This window comes from Ursus arctos, unplaced genomic scaffold (assembly GCF_023065955.2).
Source record: "Ursus arctos isolate Adak ecotype North America unplaced genomic scaffold, UrsArc2.0 scaffold_27, whole genome shotgun sequence".
Lineage (NCBI taxonomy): Eukaryota > Metazoa > Chordata > Mammalia > Carnivora > Ursidae > Ursus > Ursus arctos.
Window position 1 is genome coordinate 5,937,180 of NW_026622952.1, and position 12,592 is coordinate 5,949,771.

Below are 12,592 nucleotides of genomic sequence, written 5' to 3' on the forward strand. Positions count from 1 at the left end.
TGTGAATGGTCTGGTTAGATTTCCATCTCATTTCAGGGGACAGGTTGAAACAGGGTCCCCTGCTTCTCCATCATCTTTTTTCCTCCCTTCTATGTGGATTTCTTGAGTATTGATGATGTACAACAAATTGTCCTAGGGGACCAGCTGGATGTCCCAGCAGCAGTGGGAGGTCCTCAACCAGCAGACCAAATTATTTTTGTGTTATACCTCCCCACACACACATACACACATGCACCCACTCAACCACCATTTTAGTGTATATTAATGAATGATTAAATAAGTTAATAAATTTATGTATTTACTCCATCATAGTTACAGTAAATATTTTTTCAGTTTAAATTATCTTTGAAAGGATGACATATTACTATATAGTGTAGTCAGTTACTAGTATGTTCCTCTGCAACTACATCATCATTTTCATGTCAGAATAAACTTATCTCAAGTTTACTAGTTACTTCCATTTTCCTCTTTATTTCCATTTCTTAAAATATTATATCTCAATGTAAATATTTTAATTAAAATGTGAGATAATTGTCCTTTTCTTCCTTTGCTCAATTAATTTTTTAATGGTACCAATTTAAAAATATTTTATTCTGTTTCTGAAAATTTTTGAGAAAAAAATAAACAAAGCTAAAACTCTGTTTTATTATTGTGTCTTGAGGAAAGGCCAAATTTTTAACAAATATATATTATGCTTTTGGAGGAAGAATTAGGCAAGATGGCCAGCGAGCAAATAAATGTTTTAGTTTCATTATAATCAAATTAATTATCCTTGCCACTTACAGAAAGATGAAATTCTTGGCTTTTTTGGCTTTTCTTTGTTGTTCTTTAGTCAGGTTGTTCTGACCTAGTGTTCTGGTGTATTATCCGTTCTTTTTTGTTCTTCGTTTGCACAAATTTTTTGAAGATCAGATCCTGGCCTAACAGAGGGACTAAGATTCTCAAGTCTGAGAAAACAAGTTTAAATATAGCAAAATTTATAATAAAACAATGATAGTGGAGCAATAGAAATTCTGATGTTTGAATCTTAAGATCATGATACACTAACCAAAATTTGTAACACTAATTATAAATGAAAACTCTTTAGGTCTCTCTCCTTCTCTCTCTCTCCCCAGAAGGAACTCTATCCAGTGTAGATTCAGTATGTCCATGGGAGGAAGTGAGTTCAGGGTTTTCCCAGACCGCCATCTTGGACCTCATCCTTTCTCTCTTTTTTTCTCTCTCTCATGCACAAGCACTTACATACACAGACACTCAGATACACACATATATGGAATCAAGTAAAATTTTTATTTACCTTATTTACTCCACACATAGTGCCATTGTTCATTCTGGTAGCATCTACGAGTGAACCTTTTGTTTCAGGTCTTAAATACCCTGACAAACAGATATGGCCTCCAAGGTAAGTATATTGAACATCATAATCTACTATTGATACTATTTTTGAATGTGTCCAGTGACAAACTATCGTTCCACAGAGGATACTCCTGGCAATAAAAGGCAGAAAAAAAGCTCATATGTCAATTACGGACACAATATGTTAAGTAAATAACTGTTCAAAACATGAAGAGAATTCAAATATTACTCAGATCATAACATCAAAGTTATTCAGAACATACATCATCTTATAAAGTATAACAAATTCATCTGTATATATGAGGTCCATCTCTCATTTGTATTATTTTTGAACACACACACATGCATTTGAAAAAGTAAGGTTATCTAAATACACACCCAAAATTACATCCCAGTTTTCCACAGTTTCCAAAAGAATCTCCTTGAAAATTCACTTCTTGTGTACATAGATAAGTAGAAACTTTAGCAACTGAAAATATAAAGTTACAATTACTCATCTTAATAAAAATTTATATAGGGACATCTAGACAGTAGCAGTGCTCAGTCAGGGTCATCTACTATAAATTTTTAGTGTCGTCTCTGGCCATAAAAGGAGAAACACTAAAAACTACCCACTTGAGAAAAGGAAAATTATATCATAGGCAGAAATGATTAAGAAAGCAGTCATTTGCTCTCTTATCTACAATTCTAATATTTACTCTTCTTCGCACCAATCACCTGAAATTTGATTAATACCTTTTTTTTTTTGTCCTGTACTTATTAGGTCTATTTTGCCTCTTTACATAGTTCAATGTCACATTGATTCACAATTTTAATTTCAAATTAGAATTTACACAAACAATACCTTTTATGATGGCTACTGGGTGGATTACTGACTTTAGAAAAATACAGTTTGAAAATGAACCCCAGAAAAAAAAGATACAACTATTACATTTTCCAAATAATTTTGCACACTGTACATCTGGATCTTGGCATACTCCTTCAAAGCAATAGGCAGTCTTATTATTGCATGGTTCTAAATCAGCAGATTTCACATCAGGTACACAAGCTGTAGATGATCCATTGCAATATTCTGGAAAATCACATGGATCTGTCATTTTCCTACATAAACGTCCTCTTTCCGCTATCTGTGAGACAAAGAAAAATCAGTATTTTTTTAAAGTCGTAAACCAAAAATGTAAAAAAACTTAAGCAAGAGTAGTGTATTTCTGTCACTTCCATTATTATTACATTTTTACTTAAAGTCAAATTATGAATTTACTTAAAACCCCAGAGAAATAGATTGGAAAAAACCCAAATGTAAATCTGTGGATGAACAGATTGACAGATCGTGGTATATTCACACAATGGAATATTTTCAGCCATTTAAAGGAGTACTGATACATATGCTCCAAGGTGGATGAACCTTCAACGCTATGTTAAGTGAAGAAAGCCAGACACAACAGCTCACGTATTCTGTAATTTACTTATATGAAATATCCACAATAGGTTACTCCGCACAGAAGAAAATTGATGATTGCCAGGGACTGAGGGGAAGGGAGAAAGGAGAACATGGGCTTAAAGGGCTGGGAGTCTCCTGTTTGAGTGAGGAACATGTTTTGGAACTAGATAGAGGTGGCAGTTGCACGACATTGTGAATGTACTAAATGCCACTAAGTTGTTCACCTGAAATGGCAAGTTATGGTACATGATTTTCACCCTAATGTTTTTAAAGGCTCTGCCAAATGTAGGAATTATCCCGTGTCTAAGGGAAGGGTAAGGGACTGTGTAGAAAAGCTTTTGTGCTCAATCTTGCTGATTTGGAGACAAAGGCCAAGATGAGAGCCCTGGTGAAGGGAAGAGAGACAAGGTTTATTGCTAAGTAGTAGAAACTCTAGGCTTGCCTCTATATTCGTGCTTGAAGACAAGTGACCACTGGCTTTAATTACTAGCACATAGAATGAAGAAGAGCACACATAGAACGAAGTAGAATGACGTTAGAAGATATTTCATTGACAGAGAACCTGGCAAATCTGAAATCTGGCAATCAAAATCTCTAATTAATCAGCTTCTATAATTGTCATTGACTCCTGAACGTGACACAGAAAAGGCAAGGTGCTACAATGAAGTGATCCCCAAAAGACAAATCTTACTCAGTCTCTTTCAGGTCTGGTTATAAAGGAAAATTGAATGGAAAACTTCCCAAGGGAAGTCAAGGTTTCAATCTCCTTCTGGGACCAGGAGTTCTTGCAAAGTTAAACTCAGTATCAGACATGCTACATGTTGCTATTTTACTTGGACCCCTTTTATGCTGTTCTCAAAATGAGATTATGATTGTTTGTTTATTCAAACGTTGTATGTCAACTGTGTGTTGGGTGGCTTATTTGTAATTTTGTCATAAGTTGCTTGATCATGAAGAGCTAAATTCAGGTATGACCAAGAGGAATTCATAGTGTCCAAATAATCTGGAATCAATATTGAATAATATCTGGATGGGGCCAGAGTAGATTAAAAATAATGCAGTGAAAAGCACAGCTAAGGAGGTTGAAGAGATTTAAAGATATCCTCAGAATGTGGAAATCAACTATGTATGAATCAGATATATAAAGTTACATATTCAAAAGTTGTGTAAAAAACAGTTTTTAAAATGCTACAAAAAAGAACACATAAGAACACAAAAAATTATGGAAGGAAATCATGTAGTATTTTGAAAGCTTACCAGACAAGTTTTTCTATCACAGCATGGTCCATTGCCACACTCTGCATATCCAATCAGAGTACAATCTACAGGGTTACAACATTTTTTATGAGTGCATTCCTACAAGCGAATATAAGAGTTACATAATAGGAATCTTCAATCAAATAAATAATTGTATTTATTGTCAAAATATACAACATATTTCACCAAGTTAATTACTTGTGGAATACTTTTCTATTTTACCAAACCTCCTCAAGATACCGTCTCAGGAATACATAACAATTTATGCATGTGACAAAAATACAGAGATTCTAAATTATAATATCTTATTATCATAAATAATGTTTCAAAGAAAAAGTTTGTCATTATCTTTTTGCCTCTAAGACCTTATATTAAACATTAATTCTAGAAATTATTAGATAATAAGAGCACAAAAATATTAATAACTCTTCATAATATACTATTTTCTTTTTTCCATATAGTAAATGAGTGATGTTTCACAAGACTGATAGTAATGTTTAAAAATTAGTAAAGTGGATAGGCAAAAATAACTGTTTATATTTGTTTCAATATTATTATTTTTATTACTCGTGTGCTGAAAATTTTACATATCTGCGCATTACGGTTTATTTTGTATTTCTGTGTCTATATTTCTGTTGATGAATTTCTCTATTTCCTTTATTTATAAGCTTTATATTAATGATATTAACTCCTAGCCACCAACATATTATCACTACATTTTAAAATTTGTCAGGACAATTTGCTTTTGTTTTGATTTTTTTCTCTGGTAACTGCTTGATATTGTGATATTGTAAAAACCATAATCCTTTTCCTGGTTTTGTTCTTTAAGTTTATGGATAAAACTTTATTCCGCCCTGACCCCACTAAATATGTGAGTTTATAGTATGTGTGTAAAATGTTAGTGTTATATATACGTATTCATTTATTTTCATTTTACATTGAATTGTTTTATTTGAGTTTAGTTCACAGAATGTTACATTCATTTCAGGTGTACAACTTTTTGCTTTGACAAGTTTATACATTATGCTAGGTCAGTAAGTGTAGCTACCATAAGTCCCCATACATCATTCTAACAGTATCATTGACTATATTCCTTATGCTATGCCTTTTATTCCTGTAACTTATTCATTCCATAGCTAGAAACCTATATCTCTCTTTCCCCATCACCGATTTTGCCAAACCATTCACCATCCACCCCTCCGGGAACCATCAGTTTGTTCTCTGTATTTATAGGTCTGATTTTGCTTTCTGCTTATGTATTTGGCTTTTTTTTTTTTTTTTAGAATTCACTTATGAGTGCAGTCATATGATATTTGTATTTTTCATTCTGATTGATTTCCCTTAGAAAAATGACATCTAGGTATAGCCATGTTGTCTCAGATGGAAGAATCTCAACCTGTTCTACAGCTGCATAATATCCCAGTGTGTGTGTGTGTGTGTGTGTGTGTGTGTGTACACCATTTTTTCTTATCCATTCATGCACTGGTGGACACTTAAATAGCTTCCATATCTTGGCTTTTGTAGATAATGTTGTGATAAATGTAGGGATGCATGCGTCTTTTTGAATTAGTGTTTTTGTTTTCTTTGGGTAAATGATAGTGGAATTATTGGATCATATGAATTCCTTTTTTTAAAAAAGATTTTATTTATTTGACAGAGATAGAGACAGCCAGTGAGAGAGGGAACACAAGCAGGGGGAGTGGGAGAGGAAGAAGCAAGCTCATAGTGGAGGAGCCTGATGTGGGGCTCGATCCCATAATGCCAGGATCATGCCCTGAGCCAAAGGCAGACGCTTAACCGCTGTGCCACCCAGGCGCCCCTCATATGAATTTCTATTTTCAATTTTTCAAGGTACCTCCATACAGTATTTCACAGTGCCTGCACCAAGTTAAATTCTCACCAACAGTGTACAAGTGTTCCTTTTTCTCCACATCCTCACCACTATTTGTTTTTTCTTGTCCTTTTGATTTTTACTCATTCTTTCTGGTGTAAGGTGATATATCATTGTGACTTTGATTTGCATTTCCCTGATGATTAGTGATGTTGAGCATCTTTTCATGTGTCCATTGGCCATCTGGATGTCTTTGGAAAAATGTGTATTCAACTTTGAATCAGATTTTTTTTTTGGAGCTGAGTTATATAAATTCTATATATATATTGGATGTTAACGCCTATCAGATGTATCACTTGCAAATATCTTGTCCCATGAATAGGTTGCCTTTTTGGTTTTTTTCTTTATTTTAATTCCAGTATAGTTAACATACCATGTCATATTAGTTTCAGATTCCATACATCACTCAGTACCTATCATGACAAGGGCACTCCTTAAGCCCCATCACCTATTTAACTCATCCTCTCACCACCTCCCCTCTGGTAAACATCTGTTTCTTCTATTTAGTTAAGAGTCTGTTCCTTGGTTTTCAAGGATGTGAAGAAAGGGGAACTCTTTTTTTATCCACTCTGACACCTTCTGTCTCTTAATTGTTTAGTCCACTTATATTCAAAGTAATTATTGATAGGTAGGTATTTATTACCATTTTGTTACTTGATTTATGGTTGTTTTGGTAGCTTTTCTCTGATCTCTTCCTTCTCTTTATCTCTTCCATGGCTTGTTGGTTTTCTTTAGTGACATACTTGATACCTTACTCTTTTTCTGGCATATCTATTACTGTTTTATGATTTGTAGTTACTATTCAATTTATATATAACATCTTCTGCAATTAGCAGTCTATATTAAACTGATGGTCACTGAATTTTGAACTCATTCTTCACTCCTCTCCCCTACACATTTCAGATATTTGGTATCATATTTTATATCCTTTTATTTTATGAATACCTTGATTGACTTTTACAGAAACACTTATTTTTACTGCTTTTGTGTTTTTTTATTTTTCATGTTCTTATTTATGGTCTTTCCTTTCCATTCAAAGGGACCTCTTTAATATTTCTTGTAAAACTGGTTCAGTGATCATAAAATCCTTTACTTTTTGATTGAGTAAGTACCTCTCCTCTATTCTGAACGATTGCCTTGATGTATAGAGTATTCTTGGATACAGATTTTTCCCTCAGCACTTTGAATACACCATGCCACTCCCTTCTGGTCTATGAAACTCCTGCTGAAAAATCACCTTCTGCCTTACGGTGTTTCCTTTGTATGTAACTGTCTTTAATTCTCTTGTAACCTTTCGAATTCTTTATCATTATTTTTTGCCATTTTAATTACTATGTGTCTTGGTAAGGACTTCGTTGGGTTGAATTTGTCAGGGGGTCGCTCTCCCTCCTGAAGCTGGATGTCTGTCTCCCTCCCCAGATTTAGGAAGTTTTCAGCTATTATTTCTTCAAGTATATTGTCAGCCCCCCTTTCTCTCTCTTCCCCTTCTGGGATCTCTAAAATGTGGATGTGATAATCCTTGATGGAGTCATCAAGTTCTCTAGGTGTATTCTCATTATCCAGTATTTGTTGGTCTCTCCCTTGTTCAGCTTGATTGCTTTCTGTTCTATCCTCTAGGTCACTGATACATTCCTCTGCTTCCTGTAACCTACTATTTAATCCATTCATGTATTTTAAATTTCATTTGTTGAGTTCTTCATCTCGGATATGTTATTTTTTATCTTTTTGTCCGGGGTCTCATTGATGTCCTCCACTTTTTTCTGAAGTCCAGTGAGTATCTTTATAACCATTAAATTCTCTATCAGGCATATTACTTATTTCTGTGTCATTTAGATCTCCTGCTGTGATTTTGCCATGTTCTTTCATTTGGGACAAATTCCTCTATCTCATTTTGTCTACCTCTCTGTTTCTGTGTGTTAGGAAAGTCATCTATATCCTTTGCTCTTGAAAGTAGTAGCTTTATGAAATAGAAGAGATCCTGCAGCGCCCTGCAGTGCAGTGTCCTCTGTTCACTAGAACAGACTCAGAGGAGTCTCCTATGTGTGTTGCTTCTGTCCCACTATTGTGTCTCAGTATCTTTTCCTTTCAGACCAGACTTCTGTACTGATTCTCTTCCTGTTGTGGGTTGTGCTTGTTCTCTGTGGTGTTAAGAAAACCCAGGTAGTCTAGCTCTCAGGGTCATAATAGCAGGAGGGCTCACAGTGGGGTGGTGGTCTTAGCAAAATTTTCACTGAGCTGCTAGTCCTAGGCCTAGATTCCCCCAAAGTACAGCAGTGGCCAGGGGCATGGTGCATGTTAGTGGCAGCATCCAGGGCACAGTGTGTATGGCTGCCAAGGTGGCCAGGATCACGTGGTGGCTGGCCACCATGTGAGGCATCTGTGAGCACAGGGGCTGGGTGCAGAGAAAGGTGGTGGCTGGATAAGGCACTCACAGCATTAACAAAATTTGTGTTGAACCAGTAGTCTGCTGAACCCAAAGCAGAGCGGTGACTAGGTTAGCAGCAGCAGATGGGGATGCAGTGTGGTGTCTCTCTCAATCGGATGGAGGCCCCCAAATGTGGGACAATGATTGGGTGAAAACCAATGATTGGGCAGTGAAAGGATTCACCCAAGGCAGAACAAAGGCGGTAGAAGTTTATTGAATACACTGGAAGGAATAGGGGTGGGGGGAATACACAGCAAAGGAGAGGCTGTCTGCAACAAGGCAGTGGGTGGGGACCATATTTAAAGTGGGAAGGTGAGGAGGTCTTTTGGTAACTGTGCCTAGTTCTAATTAGGTACCTTATTGGTTAGTTAGGGCCTCTGGATGTTTTGAGGTGGGTCACCTGATGGGCCTGTCTGTATTCAGCCAGGTGGTCACTGTGGGCCCTTTCTACTTTCCATTGTACAAGACCGTTTGCCTAAAAGCAGCCTCTACAGGTGGCATGCTGCAGTGGTGACAACCTAGGGCATGTGGTGTCTGTGTCCCTGGTGGCTGGGCATGAATTGTGGCGGAAGCTGAGGATTTGTGGTGTCTCTACCTGTGGTGGGTGGGTGGGGCACACAAAGCAGTGAGCAAATTCTGCACTGACCCATTAGTCCTAAACTGAATCCCCTAGGCAATGGTCACGCCAGGGGGGATGTAGTGCCTGGAGGCAGCGTTTGGGCAGGGTGTGCAGCATTAAAACAATTCATGCTAAGCCCAGTTCTGAAGCTAGAAGGCTTGGAGTGGGCGTGTCCTCAGTGGGTGGGGCACAGTGTTAGCAGGTTAGGTAGCAAGTGCATATGTAGCACCACCTTCTGCCGCTGTCTCTCTGTCTATGCTGGGGGGTTGGGGAGGAAAATGGTAGATGCCAGCTCCTTTGTTCCCAGAGAAGACCCCCAACATGCTCTAAAATCCTTATAAAGAGATATCTCTCCCATTTGCCCCAGGTGTTGTGCAAACTGTCTATTCTATATTGCCTCTCTGCAGACTTTTGTCTTTTTAAGGGTGGGGACTTAGCTATCACTTGCCCTCCAGGCTAGTCCAGGGCTGAGTCAGCCGACTTTGAAGGCTCTAGGTTCCAAGCCCCCCTGGGTATACAAACTCACAGAATTCAGTCCCCACAGTTTTCAAAGCCAGACATTATGGGGATTCATTTTCCTCATGAGGGCTCGCTGGTGTTTTCCACTCTCCATGACTTCAACTCCCTCCTGCAGGCAGCTCCCAGCCACTGTTTCTGCCCTTTCTAACCTCTCAGGTTCGGCTTCTTCCCTACATTTAGTTGTGGAGTTTGTTCTGCCAGTCTTCAGATCACTCTCTGGTTTACTGAGTCAGATATGAGTGACATCTAGTTGTGAACACGGGACAAGGTGAGCTTAGGGTCCTCCTACTCTGCCATCTTCCTGGAACCTCCTTGCCTGTTTTTTTTTTTTTTTAATGGCTTCCTTGACTATACATAAACTTTTCCATTTGATGCCTCAACAGTTTGTGTTTATTTTTTTTCCCCTGGCCTGAGGAGATGTATCCAGAAAAATGTTGTTACGACCGGTGCCATAGCAATTACTACTGTAAACATCCCTTCTAGTCTTTTTATGGTTTCGGGTCTCACTTTTAGGTTTCTAATTCATTTTTAGTTTATTTTTGTGTATAGTTTAAGAAAGTGGTCAAGTTTCATTCATTTGCATTGTAGCCATTCAGTTTTTCCATCACTATTTGTGTTGAGACTGTCTTTTCCCCATTGCATAGTCTTGCCTCCTTTGTCAAAGACTAATTGACCCTATAAATATGCATTTATTTCTGGGTTCTTGATTCTGTTCTGTTGATTGATGTGTCCCCTTTTGTGCCAGAACCATACTGTTTTGATTACTACCTCTTTGTAGTATATCTTGGAATCTGGGATTGTGATACCTCCATCTTTGCTCTTCTCTCTCAAGTTCATTTTGGCTATTCAGGGTCTTCTGTGATTCCACATAAATTTTAGTGCTATTTGTGTTAGTTCTGTGAAAAATGCTGTTGGTGTTTTGATAGGAATTATACTGAATCTGTAGATTGCTTTAGATAACATGGACACTTTAACAATATGAATTTCTCTAATCCATGCTCATGGAATATCTTTCCATTTGTTTGTGTTATCTTCAGTTTCTTTCATCAATGTTTGTTCAGTTTCCAGAGTGCAGATCTTTCACTACATCTAATATCATACTCAATGTTGAAAAACTGACAGCTTTCCTTCTAAGACCAAACCAAGGACAAAGATGTCCACTTTTATTCAACGAAGTACTAGAAGTCCTAGCCACAGCAATCAGACAAGAAATAAGAGGCATCTATATTGGTAAATAAGTTGAGCTGTCTCCATTTGCAGATAACATAATATTATACTCAGAAAGTCCCAAAAATTCTACCAAAAAACTACTAGAAGTAATAAATGAATTCAAGAAAATTGCAGGATCCAATACCTAGAAATCAGTAGTGTTTCTATATGCTAATAACAAAACAGCAGAAAGAAAAATTAGAAAACACCACTTATAATTGCACCAAAAAAAGAAAAAAACTCACCTAGGAATAAACTGTACTCTGAAAACTATAATACATGGAATTATTTTAAGTGGTATATTGTAAGAGAAGCTGTAATGAGGGATCTTTCTTCCAAAATACTAGATAAATTTATCAGGTGCCTTCATAAAACAATTTATACTGATCTTTTGTAATACCTTGTTTATCACATAATATTTTATATAAAATTAGATACAATGTCTTCAATTACACTAACTACAAAGTGTATTATTAAAGTATAGCAAACCTTTATTACTATATAACGTTTTAAATTTACAGGAGTCAGATGATATTCTTTTTTCCATTTTTGTATTTCAATATTAACAAAAGTATGTTATGCTTCACAATATAAATATTTTAATGAAAAATTATCAAGAGTATTTAGGGAAGATAGCAGATCAAATACACACTAAATATTAATGTGGGGGGGGGACAAAAATCAATGACATCACAGGGAATTCCAAGGCTAGTATCAAAGAGAGAGCCTATTAGTGGAGAGCAAGTTTTCGCAATACTCAATGAATAGTGTAAATCTAGACTAAATGCCTGGCTTAGAAATTGACTTGTAAGAACACTTTTACTTTAGGAATAGAATTCTATCATGGGACTGGAAGCCAGAACTTTATAAATAGGTAGCCAAGGTTCATCACTGAGAAATTGGAGAATCTAACGGATATTTTCTTTTCTCCTAGTTGTCCAAACCATTATCAAATTCTCTTCAATATGTACTATCTTACACTTTTTCTGTCTTTGTAAATTTAATAATCTAAGTTGAAAAATACTGAAATGTTCTCTATTTCTGGAATAAACTCCAGAAGCATATTCTTTTTCATATACTCATTTCGGTTGATAATTCTGATTCAGATATTTTGTAAGTATTTTTCAAAACATAAATCAGTCATTCAAAATAACATTAATAGGAGGAGTGAACAACTTTCATGATTTAATTCTATTTCTATATGCCTGCAAAAGATACTGGGAATTATATTTTTACAAGTACTCACTTTACAATAGCATTCGAAAACATGAAATATTTAGGGTTAACTTTAAGAATTAAAGATAGCTAAATAAATGGAATAATATGTCATGCTCACAGTTTGAAAATCATAACATTATGAATATGTCCATTCTCCACAGATGCTACTATAGATTTTTAAAAATCCCAATCAAAATTACAGCAGAATTATTATTTTTTCTTTAGGGGGTGTGAGTGGAAATAGAAAGGTTGATTCTAAATTTTACATAGAAATGCCAAAACCTAAAATCACCAAATCCATATTGATAAAGAAATACAAAATATGAAGATGCATTTTTCCTGACTTTATGAGTTAGAACAAGGAGAGCTGGTATTGGTATAAGGAATAGTATATGGAACAACAGAACACAAAGTATGTGATATACGGTTTTTCAATATAGGTACCAAGAAAAATATCGTATTTTAGAACAGATGGACCTAGAACAGTTAGAAACACATATAGAAAAAAAATATACCCTGATACTCAACTTACAAATATTACTTAAAATGGATCATAAATATACACATAAAAGCTAAAATCTATAAATGTCTTGAAGAGCACTTTTGAGAAATCTTCACAATCTTGGGATAGAGAGGGCACAAGTAGCATAACGCATA

At 35.9% G+C, this 12,592-nt stretch overlaps 1 protein-coding gene across 1 annotated transcript in view; it reads right to left on the reverse strand.

Annotated features, from left to right (window-relative positions):
• Positions 1 to 1,269: 1,269 nt before the first annotated feature.
• The window catches only part of LOC113249170 (A disintegrin and metallopeptidase domain 3-like), an 83,462-nt gene continuing 72,139 nt past the window's right edge, over positions 1,270 to 12,592 (reverse strand). Inside the window, exons 13-14 of the mRNA XM_048215306.2 lie at positions 4,055 to 4,153; positions 1,270 to 2,483 (exon numbers count right to left, since the gene is read on the reverse strand). Coding sequence (XP_048071263.2) covers positions 2,160 to 2,483; positions 4,055 to 4,153 — 423 coding nt within the window. The 3' untranslated portion in view covers positions 1,270 to 2,159. The remainder of the gene's footprint in view (positions 2,484 to 4,054; positions 4,154 to 12,592) is intronic.